Source organism: Gymnodraco acuticeps, unplaced genomic scaffold (genome assembly GCF_902827175.1).
Source record: "Gymnodraco acuticeps unplaced genomic scaffold, fGymAcu1.1, whole genome shotgun sequence".
In the NCBI taxonomy this organism is placed as follows: domain Eukaryota; kingdom Metazoa; phylum Chordata; class Actinopteri; order Perciformes; family Bathydraconidae; genus Gymnodraco; species Gymnodraco acuticeps.
In genome coordinates, this window is record NW_022990238.1 from 12797071 (window position 1) to 12823128 (window position 26058).

Below are 26058 nucleotides of genomic sequence, written 5' to 3' on the forward strand. Positions count from 1 at the left end.
TTGTAATGATTTTGCCGTGAATTGAGAGTTCTGTGGGTAAAGTGTAAGTTGGGTAGGTTCCTCTGTTTGAAATGACCTTCTACTGTGTTAAAGAAAAGATTATTCTTACGTATTATTCAATATATCAAATCATGGTACACTTTTTACTACTTCTTAATATGGGAAAAGGAATTGTTTACATTCACATAAATGACAATTAAGCAAATCAAAAAGAGAGTATTTTAGCCTTTAAGGATGACGTTAAATTGCATAAATAGCAGGCTGATCATTTCTAGTATTGCATGTTATGCGATATGTTAAAAGAAAAGAGGGAAACACATTTCTGTGTCACTGCCAGGATATTTGTATTGACCTATTTTGAGTGTAGTAAAGGCTTAATAACTTCTGCGATCCTCGCTGCTACTGGAAAAGGTATTCATGTAGTTTCTTGTTATTACATTTAGATGTTTGAATGTCGTCGTCCACAGCTCAGATTTTTAGAAACTCTATCATCTGTCTAACTTGACTTGTTAATGATTTGTAAATCCATTCAGTACTTTTGTATATCACTAAGAATGATGTCACAGATTGTACTGCCATAGATTGTCCCTTTAGGTTCTTTTTGTCAGAGTTATTCCCCCATCGGCTGGGTAGCAGTGTACGGAGCAGGGTCTGCTTTGCTTTAGCTGTGAAGCCAACTCAATTAATGATGTCGTGTGCGGAAAATCAACCAAAGTGGTGTTCTAGTAGCTGTCCAAATACGCTTTCAAAAGGGGAAATTACCCTTGGAATAAAACAATTTCTAACATCTGCCTGTAGTCATGAAGGCCATCCAGATAAAACAAAAATAAAATGGCTGTTTTTGGATGGATTTTTGCTGTAATACGTCATTCAGTAAGACTTCCTGGTCGAGAGTAACCAACAGGAATATGCCAATGGCTTTTGCTTACAACATCAATGGACTCATTTTCTGCAGTTTTACCAAAGACCTAAACTGTTGTTCTTTGTTTTTGTACTACATTTCATTTTTTTTATTATTATTTCAGTAAGGAGACCTAAATAGATTTTTTTTTTTTAAATAATCACCTAGTACCTTAAATAGATAATGTTCATCAAAAATGCATGGGTCCTTAAAAAATGTGTATTTGTATATTTGATTTTTGTGCTAGGTATACATTAATGGCAGGTTTGTGCAATACTGGCTAGCACACGCCGCCCCAAGTGAGGATTCAGTGTCAGTTTAATGTCGTCTACAGTGAAGGAATGTCACCGTGATGACATTTGTGCTTCGGAAGTGGCCATGTAAACGGTTTGTCGTTTAGCTTCACGAATAATCTCAATCACTTTGGAAATTGATGGTTATGCATTATATGCTGTTATGGTAGGCCTACAGTGAACGGTGCTTTTTCTCTCTGACTCTTTGTTTTCTATCTCTTTGAAGCTGTGGTCCAAATGAGTTTTTGTACAATGGCGGGACAGGTGATGATTGTGACAAACGTTAATGGCAGATACAGACATATAATTCAAACTGAGTTCTTGTTATGATAATTGTTTGTCTCTCTTGTGGTCTACTCGCCCCAATTCAAGTTGTTTTTAACATGAAAGAAACATTCACGTGATAAGCACAGCTCGCATTTCTTTAGATTTGTTCAATTTATCTAACGGACCAATTACTTTCAAGTACATCTGTGCCTTTAATAATCACATTATATTGATTGGTATCAAGAGAAGATGTCAGAATATGAGACACATTTGCTCTCAAATTGCTTAATTAGATTCAAAATGCCAGTGCCTTACGATATTTAGACCATTCTGTGAACGCTAAATGATCCTCGAGGATTCAGGCCACATGAGCTGAATGAAAAACTGCTGTAATTGAAAAATGACCGTCTATCTCAGTCTGTATTTGCCATACGATAAAAAAACAAAAAAAACGCAGCAATACTTGCTGAACTACCATTCAATTCATTTTGATCTCAATGAGTCATTTGGCACCAAAAAGTCAATTTGTTTGTTAGAAAAGCACCAACGGGGAAGACTCTTGTAAATGAACTGTAATAGATGTATCATTATGCTCTGCATTGGAATAGTTTAATCTAATTTGCATTATTGTTAGTTGTTTTTTTAATATTATGAAAGATGGAGCCTGAAGATTTATGCAATCTTGTACATGTAAATGATGGAGCTGTTCAAATTAAGCAAAAATGCTAGAACGACACGTGTTGTCAAACCTAAAGAATCTGAATGTGGAACCAGCTGTTCCATACACTTTAGAAAATGTCATGTATTTTAACATTGAAGCCCTGAAATATTGAATGTATTGTTCTAAATGATATTCAATGATAGGTCACTGGATATTAATGGAGCATCTAGTTGTGAACCACTCGCTATTCAATAAAATGCATTAGAACTCAAACAAATAAAGGTTTTCAAGTTTCTATTGGTCAGCATAACGAGGAAGGATAAGGAAAGAAATGTCTTTTTCTCAGTGATTTCAAAAATAATTTGTTACATCTGAGGAAAGTGCATTTCTTGGATTATGTACTGAACAACAGTGGGTTTAGATCTTATTTATAGAATAATCAATATGTCCCTTATTTTGTGACCAGCTGTATGGATATGTAGGAAATTCTCTACTGATAGTCTTAGAAAGATTCTCTTGGTATATTGATATGTTTTGTGAACACAGAAATAGGTGCAAGTCTTAGTAAACTAGATTGTTCTTTTCTACATTGAGGATTGTGTACAGCATATTTTCTGTAGTGTATCACTAGTTTGTTAACACTTGTTGAATTGTTACACTACAGTTATGCAATGGTTTACAGAGTTATCACAATTATTTTTATCATCTTGAAAATTAAAATAATTTTTCATCTGAAATGTGTGAATACTTTTTGTCTCAAACACAATTTTGGAAATACTGAATCTGAAAACAAAAAAACAGGGATAACACTTTATTCAGAACAGCAACTTGGAAACATGGATATGTTCTTTTGCATTTTAAATTACATATTTCGTAACATATATAAAAAGGCTGACTAATACATTGGCATACTTTTATATTTTATGGCACATTTCTTTGGCACTTCTCTGTGGACAAGTCATCAAATAGAAAGCCCATCAGCTGCTCGGCCTGGAGGAGAAACAACATATTCCTGTTAAGGTGACATACCATAATAAAATAACATCATGACAGTACAACACATCTCACCACCTGGGTGGTTTACATAATGCAGCTAAAACCTGTTAATGGTCATTCATTAAGAGTAAGTCAATAAAGTACCTCTTTCTGAGTCTCTGGGTAGATCATCATTTCCCCCACTTGTTCCAGGTCTGTCCTCTCCTTGTAAATACTAATGTCACAATGAAAGTAATATTAAACGCATGAATATTTATAAATATTCTACATGCACACAATAGATTTTAATTGTGCTTTTTTAATACCTTTCAAGGATTGAGTTAAAGCCGGTCACAACAGCTTTCCCTTGCAGAGCCACGATGAGACAGGGTGCCGCGGGAAGATGGGACCACTAAGCAGAGACAGGAGACAAGGGGATTCAGTACAAACAAAGCACTGGTTACGTACAATTCGTAAATTAAGAAAGAGTCACATGTAAGAGTCCTAATTTCCCAATCTTACTCAAATTAAAGAAATTGAAAAAAGTGCTGAAGCAAAAGTATAAATGCTGAATGGCCCATAGGTCACATGTATAATATTATGTGATTATATAGTGATGCGTTAATGTGTTTATGACTCATACTGCTGGTTAGATGTAAGCTATACTAATGCATCATTATTTTTACATTTTGCATTAATAATCTGAATCCAAAGTAATAACAAACAAAGATATCAAATATATAGCGAAGTAAAAAGCACAATGTTCCTATCCAAAGTATAGTAGAGAAAGTAACATATTACAATACTTAAGTAAATTGAGTTCTTCAGGATTGTACTTAACCACAGTACTTGAGTAAATGTATATACTTAAACTCCATCACTGTGAGACAGCTCTAAAGGTAGTCGGTTTAATGATGGTCTTCTCACCCCTTCCTCTCCTCTGGAGGACATCAGGGTCTCAGCGATGTGTCTCCTCTGCTCAGGGTCCAGCAGGCTCATCCTCCCGGCCACCAGATGGCACCCCCCCCCCAGCAGCCGCTCCAGCAGCTCCAGGTGGGGGGGTGCCCCGCTGAGAGGGGGGGCGTTTACCGGTATCAGCAGACAGGTCGTCTGCCAGGCAGAGCTGTGTAGACCTGGCACCAACAAACAAGAGACAACATTTGTTTTGTCCATGACTAACAAGGTCACCTGGAAGAGAGTCGTATTTCAACATCCAGTCGCTGCCAAAGTCTCAATAAATGATTTTATTGACCTATTTCACTTTAATAAATGATTGAGCTCCCAGACATTTGATGATTTGACTTTAAAGTGTGAATGTAATGCTAAGAAATCCTGCACCGCCAATGCAACAACTAAAGTTATCAATGCATTTAGCAGAGGTGGGAAGTAGTGGAGTACAAATACTTTGTTACTGTGCTTCAGTAGTATATCTTTCTGGTATCAGTACTTTACTCCACTACTTGTTTTTCTGATGACTTTTTACTTTTACTTCACAAATACCTGTACTTTCTACTTCTTACATTTATGGGTACTTTTTACTTAAAGGGATAGTGGAAATCCGCAAATTTTGGGTTTAACTTATGTATTTTTATTAAAAATAAGCATAATAAACAATTTTTTTTAATTTCATGCGCCTAGTTTCATTTTATTTTCAATTTTACTGCGCCCTCTCAATGAAACGAAATACTTCGGGAATCGTCGGGAATCTTCGGGTGATGACGAGAGCAGAGGAAGACGGGCACAAACAATGGCGGACATTCAATAGCATTTGCATGTGAATAGCCGACCTTTATTATGGTGAATAGATGTGTCAATACTTTATACCGAGTATATTGCCATAAATATGATTCTACGTGACACAACGACATTGGATTAACCTTGAGATGCGTTTTTATTCCGTTGAACACAACTTTTGATCACAAATCAAAAAAGGTAAGACGTAATTATTGTAATATTTTTGGAACCGGATGTTGTTTACTTTCTCTTTTCTGGCTGATAGCTCCAGGAATTCGAGGTCTTACAGTGATGACATTACATCTGTGGAGTCTCAGCTTTAAATCGTATATCTTGTTTGTGCAGTTAAGATAGTAATAAGGGAATTTCTACCGTGTGTTGTGTGTAAAAAAGCGTTAGCATTAGTTAGCATTGTTTCGCTCAATGCTAATTCAAAGGCTTGGTATTACTCTTGTGTTTTTTCTAGCTAACCATTGTTCTTATTGTCAGTTAGCGGAGTTTCTTACCTTTAAAAGGGTATGAAACATTAATAGTTTCATAAATGTTAAGAAGCCCTGAGACATGTGAGAGAAAAAAAACTGTGGGAGGGGTCCACTGGGGGGACCTTCGGCCTTAACTGGTTAACAATGATTAATATTTGTAAAAGCTACAGGTGATCTTAAGATGCGTGAGCTATGCTTAGGGACCTACCAGTCAAGATTATTTGTGCGTAGGGGTGCATCATCTGGCGCCTGGTCCTGGTCATCCTCGCCATTGCCCATGCCGTGAACCATCACCTCGGGCTCGGGCTCGAACAAATAAGGACGTAATGGTCCATCGTCTGGCTCAATATTCTCACCATCGTCGCTTACTGAACCGGATTCAGATTCAGTTCCTAAAACGACATTTTCGTAGGAAAGCCGAGAGGATGTTTCTGACTCGCTATCCTCACTGGATACCTCGTACAATCCTTCTTCTTTGTCTGGTATATTTGCCCTTCCACGTTCATTCTGCATAGACGCCATGGTTTGTTATCGTATCGTCTTCCTAAGTTTTCGTCACTTCCGGTTTGGCTGAGTCGAACATTTCGTTTCTAAAAAACTTCGGGGAAGCTGCAATAAAGTGCTTCTAACATGCGTAAGGCAATTATTATATATTTTTAATCAGGTGTGATTGTTTTGGTACGTAATTATGCTTGTATATAAGTTAAAACGAAACTATTTGAGGTTCCATTTCCACTATCCCTTTAAGTACATTTTGAAGCCCATACTTCTTTACTTTTACTTGAGTAAAGAAGTTCAGTCAGTACTTCTACTTTGACCAGCGTATTTAAACACGAGTATCTGTACGTCTACTTGAGTAAAGGATGTGTGTACTTTTGCCATCTCTGGCATTTAGTCTGATATTAGACATTTAGTCCACACCTCCATTATGTGCCGCTGCCATGGAAGGTGCACCCCCCTCCTGGTCCACAGAGGCCCGAGTGCAGCTCTGCCCCCGCTCCAAAGAGGCTGAAGGGTCTGAGCGCAGGCTGAGTATCTGAGAGGAGAAACCGAGCACAAACTGAATGTCTTTGATCTGTAGAAAGGGCCACCTCAGTACTGAGGAGTCCTGTGTGTGACATGCATACCTGCTCCTGTCTCATTGTGCTGCTCTCAGAACAGCACAGCCCCTCTGGAAAGAGCCTCCTCACATCCTGCATCGCTTTCTGATGTGATGTCGATCCTAAAATAGTTCATAATTAATAATAATAATAATTTGTTAAATGTATTTTAGTGCTTTACATTACATATTACATATATTAGACATGTATCAATGAATACTGTGGACAATCCCCACAGGAGCAAATTAGGGTGAAGTGTCTTGCCCAAGGACACAACGGCATGTTGACTGCAGTGGCGGTCAAGTTGGGATTCGAACCGGCTCCCCAAATATTGGCTTTACAAACACTTAAAGAACGGCAATGCAGGTTTATATGGATGCACAATATTATTTCTTTTTTTAGCCAATACCCGCAACCTTTCATTTCGTGGTTCGAATGGCCAACACTGATATGATGACTGATTGTTTCCCAAAAAAAAAATCATAAACTGTATTCTATCTGAATTTTACATAATAATATCACTTTACTAAATGTAAGTCTATAATTTATCAGTCCAAATATACTGTATTTTGTGAACCCTTATTTGTATAGAACATAATAACAATGCACTTATATAGAAATATAACAGTATGCAGAACAGGGACGTACCATAGATGCCAGTGTTTGAATGAACCACATCCAGCAGCTTCGTCACGGCCCCCTCCCCCTGCAGGCAGAGAGCCAATGAGGGGCCAGAGCACAAGTACTCCACATCAGGGTCCTGCACAAAACAATTTACACAAATATCAAGGCTGAGGAATGTTGATAGTAGCACAGTGTATTTGTCGGGCAGATAATACTTCTTAGTTACATCCTCTGCAGGCAGCAGTGAGGAGGCCGTGTGTTTGTCCAGAGTCAGGACGCGCAGGCCCACCAGAGAGAGGCCCCTCAGCTGGAGGGTGTGCACGGTTTGAGCCACACTTTGGTTCCAGACTGTTGGCTTGAGCAGGCACACAGTGAGCAGCGTCTGAGGCTCTGAACAGGAGAGGGAATGTTCAATATGATATTCAAGACATGCCGCTTTAATACGGTCTTAAACACAACTATGTGCCCAAAAAAGTTAGACCTTGTATAAATATAATAATACAGTTCTCCAGTATTATACACAAGCCTGGGCTGCACAAAATATACTGATCCTCAGATTTAGATGTCACTTGTGAGACGGTGTACTAGAACTATTTGGGACGGGTGGCGCAGTGGTCTGTGCATCTGATCATCAGATCAAGGGGGAGTGCTGGGGAACTCCAGTTCGAAACCCGCTCCTGCCGCCACAGCGTCAGGCCGTTGTGTCCTTGGGCAAGACACTTCACCCGGATTTGCTCCTGTGGGTAATGTCCACAGTACATGTATGATACCAATGTGTACCTGTAAAAGCGCCTCGATGACCTCGAGGCGTGAAGATGGACGGTGTGGCGCAGTGCGCTGTGCAATGATCATCAGATCAAGGGGTGAAACCCGCCGCTGCTGCGTCTGTAAAGCCGGTGTGTCCTTGGGCAAGACACTTCACCTGAACTTGCTCCTGTGGGTATTGTCCACAGTATCTGACCATTGCATGTATAATATATGTGTAATGTGTGTATATGTAAAGCGCTTTGAGTCATTGAAAAAGCGCTATAATAAATGTAAGGAATTAATTAATTAATTATTTAAGGTAAAAAACAAAATGGAGCCAGAGGAAAAAGTCTCAATTTCCAAGATTAAAATTGAAAAATGTATTAGAAAAAAATCAGATACCATCTGAGGTTTTTAAGTCACATTTAGGAATGTTTTTGTCCACTAGCAAGTTACAACAAATAAATGTCACTTATTCCTGTGTTCCGTAGTTTTTAGAAATCTACATTAAGCAATCACTACATAATATCACAACAGGCTCAACATGCTTGCGGTAATAAGAATTACATTTGATTTGAAGATCGGGTTGTTTTTGCTTTAAACACAAGAGAAGATAATAATAATAATAATAATAATAATGGGTTCCATTTATAAAGCACTTCATATTTGATTTAAAATCCCGAAGTGCTACAAGTAGTGAGCATGAACAGTATAAATAAACATTACACAACACGGTAGAATTAATAAAAAGCAATAAAAATAAAAAAAAATTTAAAAAAAAGATGGAAGTACGTAATGAGCACTGTCCTTCATTTTCGGTCTCAATAACTTCAAACCAGATCATCCCTCAAGAGATTAAGCTGTGGATTCTAATGTTTTGTTTCTACAGCACTGAACTTTATTATATTTTTTATTCGACTATATTTTATCTTATTTTTTAATGTTATCATAGTGTTCTTAAAACAGTTCTGGATCTGTTTTTTTTTTACATTTCTCTTTTATTTTAATGTATGCACAACGACACCAAGTCAAATTCCTCGTACGTGTCAACCTACCTGGTAATAAACCCGTTTCTGACCTACCAGCAATCATCTCGTTCTGGAAGAAGAAGAGGGAGGTTTGTCTGAACGCCACTTCCTGTGTGGGGGACATCAGGATGCTGAGGTTACCGGGGTAATCGTTTGGTAGAAGGTTTCTCAGTGAAGCAAAAGCATCCACCCGTCTGAGAGCACACAGGAGGGCGGGGGGGGGCCATCAGAGAGTCCAGGCTGTCGTTATAGAGCTTCTCTCCCACCTCGTACGGACTCAGCTCCTGAGCCTGCAGCCGGGTCAGCGCAGGCAGCCACTTCAGAGCAAGCAGATCCAATCCTTTATCACCTTGAATATCAATTTAAAAAACATTGCAAGTATTGAAAAATACAGATGTGCGGTAAGGTAAAGGCACACTATGTGTATTTCTTCCATTAGGGGTCTCTCAATCAAACCAACAACAGAACACGGGTGACTTTGTGAACTATGTTTCTCTGATTACTCTAGATGTCCAATGACTAAAATCCATGATTCTGTAAAAAATGTATAGTTAAAAAATACCAAGATCGAAGAAATGTAGTTTAAAACTGGTTCTTAAAACCGAATAAAAGGTTAATTTATGGCAGCTTCTAGCAGATAACCACCATGCTGCAAAACTACAGAGAATGAAAGGCATCAATCATCAAGAATCATTTTAACTTGAAAATTATGAAAAAACGTAGGTAAACAATGTAACACAATATACAACATCGGTCTAGTAATTTTAAGACATCTTAATGTGGAATAGTTACATATTAACGCTTTAAAATAATTCTGATGAAATCCTTCCCCCGCATACTTGCTAATCTGTTTGTTAAACTGTGTAGACTGCGGTGTGTGTTTAATAGTGCATGTTGTTTGTTTAGTGCCACCTCCAGTGCCAAGTAGAACAATCTGTCCTCAAACCCACCGTCTGGCCCTCCTGTCAGCGCTCTGTGTAGGAGGCTCAGACCTCGGCTCATGTCCTTCCCACTCAAGGTCAAAACCACCACCTGGTCCACCTCAGGGTCGGGTGGGCACCTCTGATGGGACAGGATCACAGTGGAAGGGTCTGGCACCGCCCACATACACCTGACTAAGAGGAAAAAGAACATTAGAAACAGAGGATAGTGTACTTCTTCTGGACTTTGAACACACGTGGCTCACCAAAGATGTGGTGCTGGTGACTGCTGTAAGGCACAGTGTGGAACCAGGAGCTTGGTTCTACTGTGTGAACACCATCAGGTCCAGAGTGGATGCTACCCAGAAGCCTTTGTGCCTTAAGTTCTCTCATTAGGGCTGAAACGAAAAAGCAACTGCAAGGTTGTTCTATTGTTCAATTGAAAAAGTAACTTTTAATATGATTAATGCAGATTAATTACGCTGTAGATATCATTTGAGATGGTGTACGGACCTGCTGGCAGCCTGACACTGTGGTGCGCTGCATTTTCTTTCCTCAGTAACAACACCAGACAGTGAGAGGGCGACTCCAGTTGACCCTGATCCAGGGTCAGAGGATGAGGACTGCAGAACACAGGTGCCTCGATAAAACACACACAGATTGTGATTAAAAAGAGCCGAAATAGTTGTTTTCTCTGACCTCACCAGCAGTTACTTGGCCCACATTGAGGTGCATTTGCCTCAAAGACCACAATTGTTCCATCAGCAGCTCCAAGGTCTAGCAAAATACATTCTCCTCTTAAAGGGGCCCTATTATGCTCACTTTCAGGTTCCATCATTGTTTTTTGTGTCTCTACTGTGACATGTTTACATGATTTAATGTTCACAAAGTTCCTCTTTTCACCCTATTTGAAACGTGAGCCCAGTCTGCTCTGATTGGCTAGCTGGCCAGCTCTTTGATGATTGGTTAATAATCACGTACAATGTGTTAGAGAGCTAGCGGATAAAGCAAGAGTGTTACATAATGTCACTATGTTATGGAAGTAAACAAAGGACTACAATGGAGGAGTTTTAGGCAGGGGTGGGAGAGAAACTCCCTCTGGAGGAAACCTGGATTTTAGCCTTCGCAGACCATTTACATGCACTAAAACATATAACACCCCAAAAAGCACAATAGGGCCCCTTTAATATCTGTAAGTGTCTCCAGTAAATATTACATTTCCCTACAACTATAGCAGTTGTGTACAATATAAAATACATGTCTTAATGATTAGCTTTGGTAATAATAATATTGTATCTTTATATTATACACACTGTTTTCCTCAAAGTCTGAATGTATCTAATTCTACCTGCAGGCTGGAGAGACCCAGGGCTGCCGCTCCACTGCTCTGCAGCTGCAGCCTCTGCACCCCCAACAGTCTGAAGCCTCTGAGCTCACACACAGCCAGCAGCTGGGCGAAGCAACATGGAGGCACAGCTGGAGAGACCACCAGGAGAAGGTCAGCTGTAGGGGGGAGGGAAGGATTAGCAACCCCACTCAAGTAAACATCTTTCATCCTTACAAACACAAGTAAAGATGGAATTGAAATTTGGACAGAAGCCAGTTTTCGAGCGTTGTCCTAACGGCTCTGGCTCCATGTTGAGTTACTGTACCTTTTGTTGTCGCACACAGTAAGGACGGTGAACTGCTTGAATTGAACAGGGTGTCTTCGGTTCTGTCTTTTGATGGATCCATTCTACAAACAAAACAAGGTGCCTGAAAATGAGTCTGTTCAAATAAAAAGCAGCCACAGTCATGAAGGTAATATGCTTCTTGTCCTTAGAAACGCTCTTTAGGCCTGATAAGATTCTGGTTATAGAATGTTATAGTTGTTAACGCCTGCCTGCAAAAGTCACTATAGGGTGTCAGCTTTTTATATTTCCTTTGACGTTAATATTTATAAAAATAAATGTTAAGAAAAGTTTTCGAACAATTACCATTTCAAAAATGTGCTAACCCTGTTTTTTTCAATTCACACCACCAAATATATAATTAAAGAAAACATGTTGTTGTTGTACTTTTTATAATGTCTTGACAACAAACCTAGTTAGAGGCCGGTTGTAATTCGGAGCACTTCCTCCTGGAATTCTTCCTGAAAACCAGAAGCACAGCTCCCTGTGGACCCCACTAGCCTTTGGAGGGGGGTAGAAGAGGGCAGACTCTGGACCTCTGCAGTGAGGAGGGTCTAGATCTGTATTTCTCAGCAGCAGAGGATCTAAGGAACTAGTTACATCTGCCAACACTTTGTGGGCATGAAGGCCACGGACAGCAAGGGCAAGAACAGGCTGGCAGAACTCATCTGTTCTCTGGATACCTGCTGCAGCATCTGTGAATCAGAGGGGGGTAATGACTAATTTAGCTCAATAAAGACACTGAAGAGGCCGAGGCCACCGTTGGATCCAGGCAGAGATGTTCACAAGTCTTTTTTTGCAAGTCCAAGTCAAGTCTCAAGTCTTTGGTCACGAGTCCAAGTCAAGTCTCAAGTCTTTGTGGGGTGAGACTTGATCAAGTCTCAAGTCTTTGGTCACGAGTCCAAGTCAAGTCTCAAGTCTCTAAAAAATAAAAGTCTCATGTCTCTTCTGGTTGTAATAAGCCTTCTATTGTCTGCTGCTATCCAGTCTGTTAAGAATACTGCACAGCTATATCTAAGAAATTCAAAGCATTTACTGTATTATTATCACTCCTATATCTATTAGCATACAGTATCAGTACTGATTAGTTGTTTGTTATATGATCACTTTAAACAGGCTATTGCAATGCAATATGAGGAAAAACATCACACTTTAGCTAAATGCAAACAACTAAGCAAAACACTTCAGAATCAGAAATCAGTATCACAAATACTTTATTAATCCCCCGCAGGGAAACTGTGTTAAAAGTACTTCAAAGTAAACATTTGTTCTGAGCCATTTGCAACTAAAAAACTATTGCTGCAATATTATCTGAAATATACTGAACTGGTGATGTTAAAACATGACCTGTTCCAAAAGAGATATCTACCATTAACACCATTTACCAGCCAAATGCTGGTAAATCATGCAAGTGGCTGGTACTGTATGTTGCACGCACCAGCCAAAAATAACAATGGCAATCTATTGAGTGGCTGGTAACATTTCAACATTCACTAGGCTAGCCATTTGGCCAGTGGACAAACATGTTAAAATGTGACCTCTGCAACCGTATTGTTTAATTACACTGGGTCTCTAATTACATCTTTTAAGTCTACTATAAATAAACATATTCCTCTATCCTCTCACTCAAACCCAGTGTAATGGTAACCTGTAACATTAACGTTACGTGGTCAACAATAAACCTGTAACCTGCCTATAAACCGACAGATGTATTTATGTATGTAACTATGTATTTTTCTACGTTTAACGTTAGCCAGTAGATGGTGGCAGCGGAACGTAATGATTAACGTTACCGACCTTTTTTATGTCATGTCAAGAGTTGGATGTCAACGCCACTCAACGCAAACAAGTGTGACAAGCAAACATTCACTCATCTTTTCAAATATTCAGTTACAAAGCTAGTAGCAAGCTAAGTTAACATTACATAGCTGATGCTGAGCTAAACATGTTTGCTAACCGTCCATATGCGTTAATGTGACTGACCTCTCCGGGTGAGTTTTCAAGTGCCTGATGAAATTTGACGTTGTTGCACCAGCATCCTTGATTTTAATATTGCAGACTTTGCAGTGTGCGCTCCTTTTGTTGGTGCCGCCAGCGTTTTGTTCGAAGTTTGTATAGTTGAACCTAATTACAAGCGGTACAGCTGCAGGTGTGCGGCCTGTCGCCATGGTGTTACCATGATGTTAATGTTAAAGGTGGGGTAGGTAAGTTTGAGAAACCGGCTCGAGATACACTTTTTGTTATATTCCATGGAATGCTCTTAACATCCCGATAGCCGGCCCGGCTAAAGTAACTGGATGGCCTACCTGCCTGTCAGCCTCCCATCGGGGCACAAACGTATCTCGTGCCCTCATTGGTCATGTGCGCGTTCGTGTGTGTTGGAGGAGGGGCTCTGTGAGGAAGTGGCAGATTTTCTCCGGTTGTGTATTTTCAAATTCTAGCGATCTCGAGCCGGTTTCTCAAACTTACCTACCCCACCTTTAATACGCCAAAAATCGAAAACACAATGATTGTTCACGAGTCCCAAAACACGAGTCCAAGTCGAGTCCGAAGTCTTTTGAGCAGGAGTCCAAGTCAAGTCTGAAGTCTCTGTGTGTGCGACTTAAGTGCGACTCGAGTCCGAGTCACAGACTCGAGTCCCCATCTCTGGATCCAGGACAACCAGCAATGAGCCAGAAGGAAAGTTATTGCACTATAAAAACTCAAAATCTTGCCAAGTATATGTGTCTTATATCTAGTCAGAAGATGCCTTTACACCTGATGAAGACATCATAACTTCAGAAGTAACACTGCAGTGAGATATAGGGTCTTGTTTGTAGACAACGCATCATCTTGTTAAGTCAAATAATCTTATTTTGAGTTGTATCGCAGACGAAACACATATTATTTTACAAATGTATTAGAAAATCACCAGCTAACATCAGAAAACAGAACACTTTTGAGAATTTGCACAACACAACATTTCCTGATTCTGGTCAAATAAAGTTCTAAGTAAGTTCTCCCAGCTAATTACAAGATCTGATTTATTTTAATAGCCCTTCTTATTTCAAGAAATCTTACCAAGCACATTTTCACTTATTGTTTAACTTGTTTTTGGAGCAGAATTTTTATTGTATTTGATCAGCAGATACTTTTAGTTATGCCTACCCTCTCTGCCACCCAGGAGCTCCTGTGGTGGATAGAGGAGCCTCAGACCACACACATCCAGCCCTGAGTGGAGGATAAGCTGGAGGGTGTAGTGTGTCATGAGGGGATCTAGGAAGAAAGCTCCGCGCCCCAGAGCGACTGAAACCTACAGCAAAAATAAAAGCAGAATATTCAGTGATTCCAGCGTTACTTTGCCTCTGACTCTGCACTTCATACTCACCTCAGTGTGCAGCTCCTGTGCGCTCTCCCTCCCCTTACACACACGCTCCTGAGTCTCCAGAGTCTGCCAGTAAAACCCTGGGCTGAGTCTAAATGTCCGAACTATAACCTGAAATACAAAATAACAGCATACAGAATCACAATGCAAAATCAGTGCTTTACAAAATGTTAAAGGGGATTTATGCTCATTCCGGGTTCATACTTTAGTTGTAGGCTTCTTGACTATGCATAACCCAAATGAATGTACTGTCAAAGTGAGTTGTTCATGATTTGTTCTTTTGAATCACACTTTCTGAAGCCAATTACCGTTCTGTCTGTGGTGGTGGAGATGAAACAGTTCAAACAGGAGCAGGGCAGATCGATGGGTGAGGCGTAGGTTTGTTGGTCCAGCACGTTTTTCAGCTGAGGAAGCCAGTGGGCGATCTGAGTGAGCAAAGTCTCAGAGAGGAACCGGCACACATGGTTATAGAACCGTGTGTGGATGTCTCTGTCCCTTTTCTGCCAAGCAAACAAAGTGATCAAGAGCATCAGCACGGACATTGTAAAGCGTACAGATGTAACGTTTTTGTTTGTCTACTCACCCTCGGCGTGTACGTTTGCCGAGCCACGGCTAAAACGTGCAGAGCCAGTCCATCCTCTGTCCACAGCTGCTGAAGGCCTGCAACCCAGAATGGGACCTCTGCACTACCCTCCTCTTCATCATGTTGTGGGCCAGCCTAACACACACAAACAAGTGACTATGGCGCATTTCCACTACAGCGCGGAGCTCGCTTTAAGCGTGCCGAGCCGTGCGGTGCCTGTTTTTGGTTGCATTTCCACTTGGCGTAGTTCCGGCTAGCGGGTACTTTTTCACAGTTTTTCTGGCCCCATAAAATCGAGGTTCTTTCCAGGCCAACAACCAGGCTGAGTCGGGCTGAGTATGCTAAACTAGATAGAGAATCGCTGGCAAGGGGGCTACAACTACAACAAGATGAACATATTTGACCGTGATTTAATTGTAATACACGTTTCAAAATGATGCCGAAGTAACAACATACTGATACCGGTTAGTAAAAACCATGAATTAATGCTTTGACAAGTCTGCAGACAGACGGCAGGAAAAAAAACTTTTAAAATGTGTGTTTTCTGAATGGAGATCGGCTAAGCTAACGCAGTAGGCCTATATGCTCCGACCGTCCACACTCACAACAACGAATGCGAACTACACAATGCGAACTAAAGAGTTCACATGAACTAAGTTCACATGAACCTTTGTGGGAAAAGTACCGCAGTGTGAAAGCGCCTCTAGAGAGCAGGGACTTTCGTGGGAGAAAAAGGTTCCTATGTCTGATTGGCTGGGCGGATTGCAAACCACGCCCCGTAAAACTCCCAAAAAGTTTTGTGAAGCCGCCATTTTATTATCCTCGCATTCTTTCACACACACATATGGGTATTGGGCCGAGCGCGACACCGTACTTCCGGTCTGCGCCGTTTTACGCGAGGTGCAAGCAGGCGTACACCGTCTAGGTGTTGCTAAGCTTCCTGTACTGAATATCATAGTCTATTGCCTTAATCAATATCTAGTCAACTCTAAAATACCACATATATGCAATGGCATGATAATATTATTGTGACAAGTGGGGTATTCACCTGGTGTTTCCAGAAGATAGACGTAGATGCTGCCAAAATCGACGAAGGCCACTGTCGTTTTTCCATACATCTGCAGGCAGTCTGTAACAACCCACACATCTCTAGTTTACGCTGGTAACGACCTAAAGCACACCCCTCAAGTCCAGAGATGTAATCCGAAGACATGCAGCGATTTCTTCGGTCGTTAATTCAGAAAAAAAACCTACTGCGCTCTGCCTGGCTAGTTAGCTAGCTGTTTATATTTGCACTTCCAGGATATTAGCACCTCCAGGAAAATGGCGCATTTATATATATTTATATGGCGCATGTTGCATTGTGGGTAGCTCGTGACGTCACTGTGTGTGAAATAATTAGCATTATTAGCATTAGCCCAGCGCAGAAACGCAGAGAGACTAACTTATGGCAACACAAAATAAAACATGGGAGCGGTGGAGATGAGGAGGTGTCGGCGTTCTGGCGATTTACTCGGAAGGCTTCAGTAGAGTTGGGGACTGGCTTCAGTAGAAGCTGCTGGGACTCCCAGCAGCTTCTACTGAAGCCAGTCCCCAACTCCGGGAACTTCCGGCCGCGGACTTTGGGCGGCAGTATACGCCGTGAAGTGGTTTGTGGCCTGCCAGTAAACCCAAAGCAGAAGAAGAAGAAGAAGAAGAAGAAGAAGTGACGTCAGCGGCATCATTTGCCTAATCCTCCCCCAGGGACTTATTCCGGTGTGAACGCGATCTGTACTTAGTTCATGAGAACTAAAGAGTTCTCATGAACTAAATTCTCATGAACCTTTGTGGGAAAAGTACTGCGGTGTGAATGCGCCTATTGAAGATTATGTCACAGCTCCGCCTACACTGAGTTACTATAGTTATTACTAGTGATGTTACGTATTGCGCCGAGGCTTCGGAGCGTGTGTCGAGTAATCCCCGAAGCTTTTTGTGAAGCATGTATCGTTTTGGGCCAGTGACGTCACCGATGACAAACGAAGCCTCGCTGCCTGTCGATACCACTTGACTGCTTCAGGAAGCGATTCAGATCGGTTGAACCGTTGAACCACAGCGCTGATATTACCCATGCCATGGATAGAGATGGGGTCGTTACTAAAAAAAAGTAATATATTACATATTACTTTTTTAAAAAGTAATATATTACACTACTTCGTTACTCTCTACATAAAGTCGTTACTTTACTCGCTACTTCACTCGCAGGGCCGGCCCGCCCCTCCCTGCAGGCAGATCACGCAGACTGCTAAAGTTTCAAATGTTCTCTTTAGTTCAGTTTCCATTGTCGCATAAGACTGATCCAGATCCTGAATGTTTTCCTATCTGACCGTGGCTGTCCTCTGTCTCCTGCTATCTGTATATTTTGCGCAGTCTATCTCTGCTCACGCTGTTGCGTCGGCGTGTTCTCCTGCGTGTTGGCCATGTGTTGCACTGGAACCAGACACCGCAAAGACTTCAGCCAAGCACGTACGAACTGTGCATGCGTGAGTGGCAATAACTCTCCTTACCAGCAGGCGGCGGTAGTGTGTATTCATCATTCAAAACAGGCAACAACCGGAAAACAGAGAAGAAGAACAGACTACGTGATATAAACAAACAACAAATAGCTGTGCGTTAGCTTCACCTTAGCATGTGTTCTTTGCAGGTGTTTGTTGAGGTTTGATTATGACTGATTTTAGTAAGTAACGAAGTAACGCATGTCGGGGCAATGTTAGTAACTGTAGTGTGATTACTGAATTATAAAAGTAGCGCGTTACACTACTCCGTTACCGACAAAAGTAATATTTTTTTGTAACGCGTTACACCCAACTCTGGCCATGGATGTATAATAAGAACCATATTACCCCTCCTGTACCCGGGCCCGGTGACACGATGGAATTAAGAGAGCTCAGACCAGGGGCGGACTGGCCATTGGGAATACCGGGAGTTTCCCCGGTGGACCGGTGCTGTGCACACACACGATTTAAACGCAGACTTTTGTTCCTCCATGTTACGTTGTTATTGTTTCACTGAGCGGACCCGCACATTTTTTTCAAACGCTCCCCTTTTTGGTCCATCTGCGCGGTTTTGTGCGCTGTGATGATTCAGCTGTACCTTTAGTAATGAATATTAAATGTTGTGAGGAAATCTTTCCACCAATAATTCCAATAAGTAATCCAAAATGTATTCACTTCAGGTTTACGAAAGTAACTGTAATCAGATTACTCGTTTTTCAAATGTAACGCGAGCTGAATACAGTTACTTGATTGGGAGGGGATGAAACCCTCTTTAATGGTCACACATGCAGAGCACACAGCACACACAGTGAAATGTGTTCTCTGCTTTTAACCCATCCTAGTACCAGGAGTCTAGTACTAGGAGCAGTGGGCAGCTATTGTACAGCGCCCGCGGAGCAATGGGAGTGAGGGGGAAGGGGGATGTCCGGTGCCTTGCTCAAGGGCACCACGGCAGGGCAGGAGGTGAACTGGGACCTCTCCAAGTAGAAGTCCACACTCCAAATAGGTCTGGTCGGGGACTTGAACCGGCGACCCTACGGCTCACAGTCCAAGCCCCTACTGACTGCCATAGATTTAGTCCCTAATTTTGCTCTCAAAATGGACCAGATTGATGCATTTAACTTCAACATTTAAAAACAAATCTTCCCGGGGGAACTTGCCCCCGGACCCCCCTAGAGGAGGTGAGGTCCACCACCTGCCCACACCCCCTGTTAAATTGTCTCACCCACATTGAGGATGCTTCCTACGCCCATGTTTTATTCGATGTGTCAAGTCAGGCAAATTGGGTCAAAATTGTATTGCATCAATGATCTGTTAACATTAAAATCACTAAATATATGCCGTAACTATTTTACTCTATTCAACTCAAGGGCTCAGGTAATGTGATTACTATATGAATAATTGTCCAAAATAACATAAAATGCATAGGGTTTTTTGTTAAGTAACATACTTTCGTCGCCGGCCGGCCGATACATGCCGCGCATTAAGTGGGCCTGTCTGTCAATTAATCAGCGTGTGTGCTGTGGCTCAGCTGGAAAGCAGTTGACTCTCGACCGCAGGGTCTCTGGTTCAGCGACTGAACAATACGTCTTTTTTGTTGTTTATAAAAGCTACAGCTAAATGAGATAATGTAGTTAATAAATGTATTCTTTGATATGGTTTAGCCTTTCTCAGGCTACAACATGGTTACGTTTAAGAATATTATTAAGGAATACAAATCCCTCTTTGCAATGTTTACCAGCCTCCTTAGGCTTTTCAATCACAATCATTCAACTGGAATAAAAACAATATTGTTAACATGAAAATATGATTTAATGTTCGTTGTTTAGAGTTATTCTAAGGCTTTACTCATTGGGAACTCGGTATGAGATAGAGCACACTGTTGAGATGTCAAATCTGCCTGTTTTACACACTTTGTGTTCAAATGAAGCCCATGATGAAGCCTCATGAGATGAACCCTTTTGCGAACCAATTGGCTGGAAAGCTTCATAAGGCTTTATCTCGCCATCACTAGTTATTACCCCAGTTCCTAAACTGTAATGGAAATGCGCCATAAAGTGAGCCAGTCCTAACAAGGCCTAACGAGGCCTAGCCATACCGAGCGAGGCCCTGTAGTGGAAATGCGCCATAAGATATTGTGGCGATAACAGATACTGTGCACACATTAGGAGAACTGCTCACTCACCAAAGACAGAAACCAAGCCACTAAAGTGTTGTAGACGTCTGGTTTGGACGGAGCTGGATTTCGATGTTTGTTCCTCCCATGAGCCCTTGCTCCGACTGTACCAGGAGTTGATAGGTCGACAATCAGCAGCATACACCCCTTGCTTTCAATATCTGCTGACAGTGTACAGATTGTTTGTAGATGAGATGCCTCCTAAAAATAAAAGTGAAAATTAATGAAGGCCATTTTTACAAGTTCAAGTTTTGTTTGATGGCACTTACGAAATCATACAGAACGTCCGTCCTTTCAGCAGCTGGCTGCTTCTGATTGACAGATTTGGTTGTGCGATGTTTCTCCAGCTGCTTAAGAATCTTCCGTTGTTCATGTTGTAATGGTTTCCTAACTTGCTGTCTCGTTTGGTGCCTATAACAAATCAGCAATTTCATGGTTAAAATAGTCGTTTTTTTCTCAATAAAGTGATGAATTTAAAAAGAAGAAACGCATACCGCGGATGATTTGTTTCTTTGATTGCACTTTGCTGAGTTGTTTTGGGGCTTTCCATTTGAAGGTTTCTGTCAAACTGTACATGTGATGACTTTTTGGCATGGGGTATGTTCTCTTTCATATCGTCTGCTTCATTCCCTGGCAATGAAAATGCATTCTCATTTCTCCTCATCTCCCTGATTTTCTGGAGCAGCAGACTCTTGCCAGTGACTTCCCTGGTGGAGAAATGACACAAACTGAAACAAAATGTGCTAAACTGAAGCATGGCAAATGTTTATAATGTGGTTATATTGACCTATTTCCTGTCTGTGATCCAGCATGCACATTAAGATTGGGTTTGTTTATAGATGTTGTTGTCTGGTGGGTGCTGAGTTTGGCTGGTGACTTGGGCTCTGATGAAACATTTGGGGATGTTCTCTGTTGTTTTGTTGAAGTATCGACGCAACGCAGGTCAATATAAACCGTTGGGCATTCCTTGTGGATCAGCTGCAGCTCGGCTTCAATCCTCTCCACTGATGTGTTGTTCACATTATTCTGTCTGCATGGAACAAGTGATTTATTGTTATCATAATCTTACAAGTTCTGATCACAAAACCTCAATATGACTTACCTAATGTGGTTTAGGCCTTTTAAAGGCCCAGACATGGACTCAGTTGATTGGCTGCCACAGAAAGCAACTAGTCTCTCCATTATATTCTGCTGGGACTTGTTCTTTTCACCATCTATGTACAAAAAAGGTGTTGAATCTATTATATGTGATAGTAAATCCATCATATATATCCCCATAATCATCCTATAGCTACAGGGCGATACAAATGACTAACCTGCAAGTGCTTGTGAAGGTTCAGCTGACACACGTTGTCGCAGAGGCAAACCATCCTTTTTTAGATTTTGGAGGACTTCATCCAAGTCCCACTGATCAAGCCTCTGCATTTTGTTGTGTAACAAAACCAGGATTTGTTTTAATAATGAGAATGACAACTCCTTACTTCCTAACCTTTTGTACTTGCCCAAACTCACCGCAAATGAGAGAACAGGAAAACCCTCATTAGATTTAGTTTTGTCCACTTTTGGTTTTACGGAATCATTCAGCTTGGCTCCGTTCACCTGTAGAACATCTCTCTTACAAGCGTCTCCCTTCAATATTAAAACAGAACATTTGAAAATTAGTGCATACTCAGCTTTGTTGGAAGAGGTATTCAGATTCTTTACCTTACAACCACACTGTAGAAATAGTGCACTACAAGTAAATGTGCTGCATTCAGAACCTCTAAGAGTAGAGGAATGTTAATATTATCAGTAAAATATACCTTAAGTATTGAAAGTAAAAGTAGTCATTATGCAGCACATCATACCCTTGATATTTCTAGGTATTATGTCGATTAGATCCTCATAGGTTTTTTAGCTTTGTTGTTTTCCAAGTATCTTTAAAAGTATTTTTTTTATATGCTCTCAAACACATCCTGTTTTCGGCTTTAGAATGTGTTTCCCAGCTGATGGAAGGTCATTTTTTATTGAAATTTGAGGGGTTTTAAATAGTTCATTTAGCCTAAAAAAACAAGACAACTTTCTCAACACAAAAGGGAACACTTCCTCCTTGAGTAGAAAGTAGAATATTTCTCTCTAAGATGTGGTGGTATAAGTACAGTTACATATTATGATACACTTGTGTAAATAATGGCTTTAGTTCAATAAAACCCACCTGGACATCAACATCAGAGTGTTGTGTTCCCCACTGAGGGGCAGCAGCTCCTTGTGCTGCATCATCATCATCATCATCATCATCATCATCATCATCATCATCATCATCATCATCATCATCATCATCATCATCATCATCATCATCATCATCATCATCATCCAACTTCACTCTGTTTTCTGACCAGCATGATGGTTTCATCAGCTTCTGATTGAGGAAACACACACACATGCCAGTGATTGCTAGTCAAGTTTGTTTCGGGGTCCTGAGTACCATTAACACAGTTGAAATCAAATGATAACCAACTCACCTCTGATTCATCATCACCCATTGAAAATAGGTCAAAGCCTTTCGGGACTTCCAGGGAAAGACCAGCTGGTCTCTGAAATACAGTGACGACTTCTTCATTTTCGGACTGTAATGTTAAGAAGTACCAGGTTATCATGTGGATGTTATTTGCCATTGTATGTAGCTTTTGTCAGTTAGCAAGCATACACAATTCAGGAGGGAAATACAAATACATACTGGCGAAGAATCGAAGTCGATGGTTGGTATATGTTGTTTCACCTTCTCCCGAATCGAATCCCAACAGGACGAATTATTTAAGTCCATAACAAGCAGTAAATAGATATAACAACTTCAGTTTAACCGTGAAGGTTCCGTTTATGTTCCGCATTGATTGTTTCAGGGTCTTTGGTCACCACGGCAACGGAAAACTTCCCTGTGCACGTGTGATCTGACAACAATGTTGCCTTCACGTGCTGTCAGAAATGTCGTAATTAACCAACTTAGATAGATAGATAGAAATGTTGGGTGAATGTTGTGCACAGTATTCTGCGCTTATGTAGTGCAACGTTGTATTCTATATCAGTAAATGCAGTGTACACACATGCTAGCATTCTGGCTTGTAAAATGCAATTGTTGTGAAATTAAAAAAAAAAAATCGTGCACCTGGCAAGCTAGCTAATTAGCTAGCTAGCTAGCTAACTACTGTGCTATCTAATGCAGGTGCTGCATCGACCAGGACTAGCCAGTTGTTAGACTAGGTCACTAGGGTGACCAGACGTCCCCGTTTTTTAATATACGTTAAAAACACATAGGAAGAAGAAATAAAACGTTTCATGTCAAGAAACACTGGGTAAACAGACTATTAGTGATGTGTCGGTCGCGAACGAGCCGGCTCAAAGAGCCGGCTCTTTTAAGTGAACGACGGGAGCCGGCTCTCGCCCGCGAACGAGCCGGATTTTTTTTTGCGGAGGGATCTAAATCGGCATGAAGGCACATTATGCAATGTGCACATTATACCGCTTATTACATGGCCACATTCTCAATAAAGTAACGACATGACTCCCAATATTAATTGAAATGCTTTTATGGATTTAGAAAATGATTTTATTGATTTAAAAAATAGTTGTATTTATTTAAATTGACATGCATCCGCTAAGAAAAATAGTCCGTTGTTACTGTTTGAACTAACGTAGCAACGGCAGGAACTGCTTCAATAGTGTTTTTGAGGAGCTTTTTGATTACAGATTTGAAAACATCGTTGCTTGCTTTAAAAGTAGCACAATTCATTATGTCAAACCTTGGAAAGTATCTAGATATCCCTGCCCTAATGCCAAAGTAACTGGCAACTGAATATGTGTCGCCGTTTGATGTCTATGTCTGGACCGCTGCGTAAAAAGGAGGGTTTCTGCCCCGTTACTTCTCTTCTTACTTCTATAAGAATAAAACACGGAGGAGGGAGATCTCTTTTTCTCCCCCTCTTCTGAGAGCCCATCAGCTGATCTCAGAGCACGCTCCCCTCTCCTGCAGGGGGGCGTGGTTTTTATAGCTAATAGTTACTGAAATAGAGCCCTGCTGTTTTGTCAGAGCCTTTTCTTTCAATATAATTTTAAAATGTCGATACAGTAGCCCCTTTTTTAAAATAGCCTAGTTTTTATAGGTGTTGCTATCTGTTTTGTGTAGCGTGGTTTTACAAGCAAGTCAGTGCATTCATTGGGTGGTATCAGAGAGTTACAAGGGTCTGTAAATGCAATGAAAACATTTGGCCACAGCAAATCATTTAAATTAAACATGTAATTTTCACTTTTGAATACTTCAGTACAAAGGATGTATTGAATAATTTAAGTGATATATGTGTACACATATACATCATTAATTAGTCAAAACAGGGCTACATTTGATTTAATTAAAAGGTATAATATGTGGTAAACTGAAGAGCCGTTTGGGAGCCGAAAGAGCCGGCTCTTCTTGGTGAGCCGAGCCAAATGATCCGGCTCACCAAGAAGAGCCGGAATTCCCATCACTACAGACTATGGTCAAGCCAGCCCCCACTTCGGAAAACACAGTCAAGCCAGCCCAGACATTGTATTGCGGTGCACGAATATCCTATGCATTACGGAAGAGGCCTGTAAAAACTGCCTTCAAAATAAAAGCGTTTACTCGGTCAATAACAAATATACCTAAAAAACACACCAAATATATTCATGTTGGAGCTTAAATTAAGAAATATGTACTATATAATGTGATCAATAACAATTTAAAACAAACTACGTATAACTACCACATTATAACTGAGTGAATGTAAAATGTAAGGATACAGTTATGAAGACATATCGGACATTTCCACTGGGTGACTAATTTCAATTGATGTTGACACCATCTCACAACACTCCTAAAATAACATTACTTTCTGAAGCACAATTTAAAATGTATGCTGTTTAAAATCTCAAATTAGATCTATTGTCCATCTATATTTTGATTATTATTTAATGGAACTGTCCATAATCAAAGAGTCATTCGAAGTCAATAAAATACTTATTTCACTTCAGGGTGATAGCAGGAGACTATGGGATTAGTTTTGTATCATAAAGATAAAGCAACATTTTCTCAGAATAAAGCAAAACTATGAGTTTATAAGAAAAAAAAAACTAAGTCAAGCAAAATAAAATACATTTCAAAAATAAAACTATAAGTTGCAAACAAATCATTTGTGTAATCATGTAAACTATAAGTATTTTTTCTTTGTTTTAACATAGGTTTTTGTTTGCATTTCTTATTTCTTCTTTCTCAATGATCAGACTTTTGCTCTCGCTGCAGCTTTCTCTTTTATGAGGAGTTTTCATCAACATATCGGACTTATTTTATGGATTGCAGTGCATTATACTTGTGATGTGTAGTTTATACTTTATTCCAACTTTAAATATTGTAATACCTGCACACACTGCTGCTGTTAAATAATTTCCCAATTTGGGATTGATAAAGTGTCTGTCTATTAATTTTATAGATTAAAAAAACACATCTATGTATTTTCAAGCTAAAGGTGATACACAATATAGAATAGAATATATCTTGATTGTCATCACACATCAGTGCAACGAAATTCAGTTGGCATCTCTCAATGCAATACATAACATGAATAAGAACACATCCATAAAAACAGTGACAAAGCAGAGATAGTAGCAATAATAATCAGGGTCATCATATGCACTTTACCAGAATGTTAAAATATATAAAGCTACAATGTTTAAATATAAATAGTTACTAAAAAAATATCAGTTGATACTTAATAAATATACAAATAAATAACATGGTATTTTAGGCTGCAGTCTTTGATGGGAAGTAGTGTGTTTGTATGTGTGCATGTTATAGTGCGTTTAGTGGTTGGACAGGGATGGGAGTGATGGAGGCCACAGCTCTGGGAAAGAAGCTGTTCTTCAGTCTGTTGGTGCGTGCTTTTATTGACCTGAACCGTCTGCCGGATGGCAGCGGTTCGAACAGTGAGTGGCCGGGGTGTGTGATGTCTCTG

General features: G+C 40.4%; 1 protein-coding gene across 4 annotated transcripts; it reads right to left on the bottom strand.

Moving 5' to 3' along the window:
- Positions 1–2918: 2918 nt before the first annotated feature.
- Positions 2919–23220, bottom strand: LOC117548361. 4 transcript variants are annotated; one of them, XM_034219575.1, is made up of 30 exons: positions 22773–23220; positions 22558–22662; positions 22251–22454; positions 21569–21685; positions 21373–21475; positions 21159–21270; positions 20844–21086; positions 20551–20763; positions 20326–20467; positions 20066–20257; positions 15350–15484; positions 15075–15266; positions 14770–14877; positions 14550–14694; positions 11815–12097; positions 11385–11467; positions 11081–11235; positions 10246–10372; positions 9999–10130; positions 9763–9927; positions 9079–9161; positions 8840–8921; positions 7264–7427; positions 7062–7173; positions 6441–6535; positions 6235–6349; positions 4025–4230; positions 3424–3509; positions 3263–3332; positions 2919–3112 (listed from the first exon to the last, which is right to left on the bottom strand). In XM_034219575.1, exons 1-30 carry the CDS (start codon positions 22857–22859, stop codon positions 3044–3046), a joined length of 4125 nt encoding a protein of 1374 aa, XP_034075466.1. In that variant the 5' UTR covers positions 22860–23220; the 3' UTR covers positions 2919–3043. The 4 variants fall into 4 exon arrangements, with proteins under 4 accessions (XP_034075466.1, XP_034075467.1, XP_034075465.1 ...); XM_034219576.1 differs by having other exon boundaries at positions 8867–8921; positions 20551–20784; XM_034219574.1 differs by having other exon boundaries at positions 20551–20784.
- Between the last annotated feature and the right edge of the window lie 2838 nt (positions 23221–26058).

What these genes read in the sequence shown, in the direction of transcription:
- LOC117548361 (XM_034219574.1), bottom strand. Translation starts at nt 22,859, where the DNA reads ATGGACTTAAATAATTCGTCCTGTTGGGATTCGATTCGGGAGAAGGTG. An exon ending in GGCAAACGTACACGCCGAGG is followed by an intron (nt 15,267 to 15,349) that starts GTGAGTAGACAA and finishes TTTGCTTGGCAG; the next exon opens with AAAAGGGACAGAGACATCCA. An exon ending in TTTAACTCAATCCTTGAAAG is followed by an intron (nt 3,333 to 3,423) that starts GTATTAAAAAAG and finishes TTGTGACATTAG; the next exon opens with TATTTACAAGGAGAGGACAG.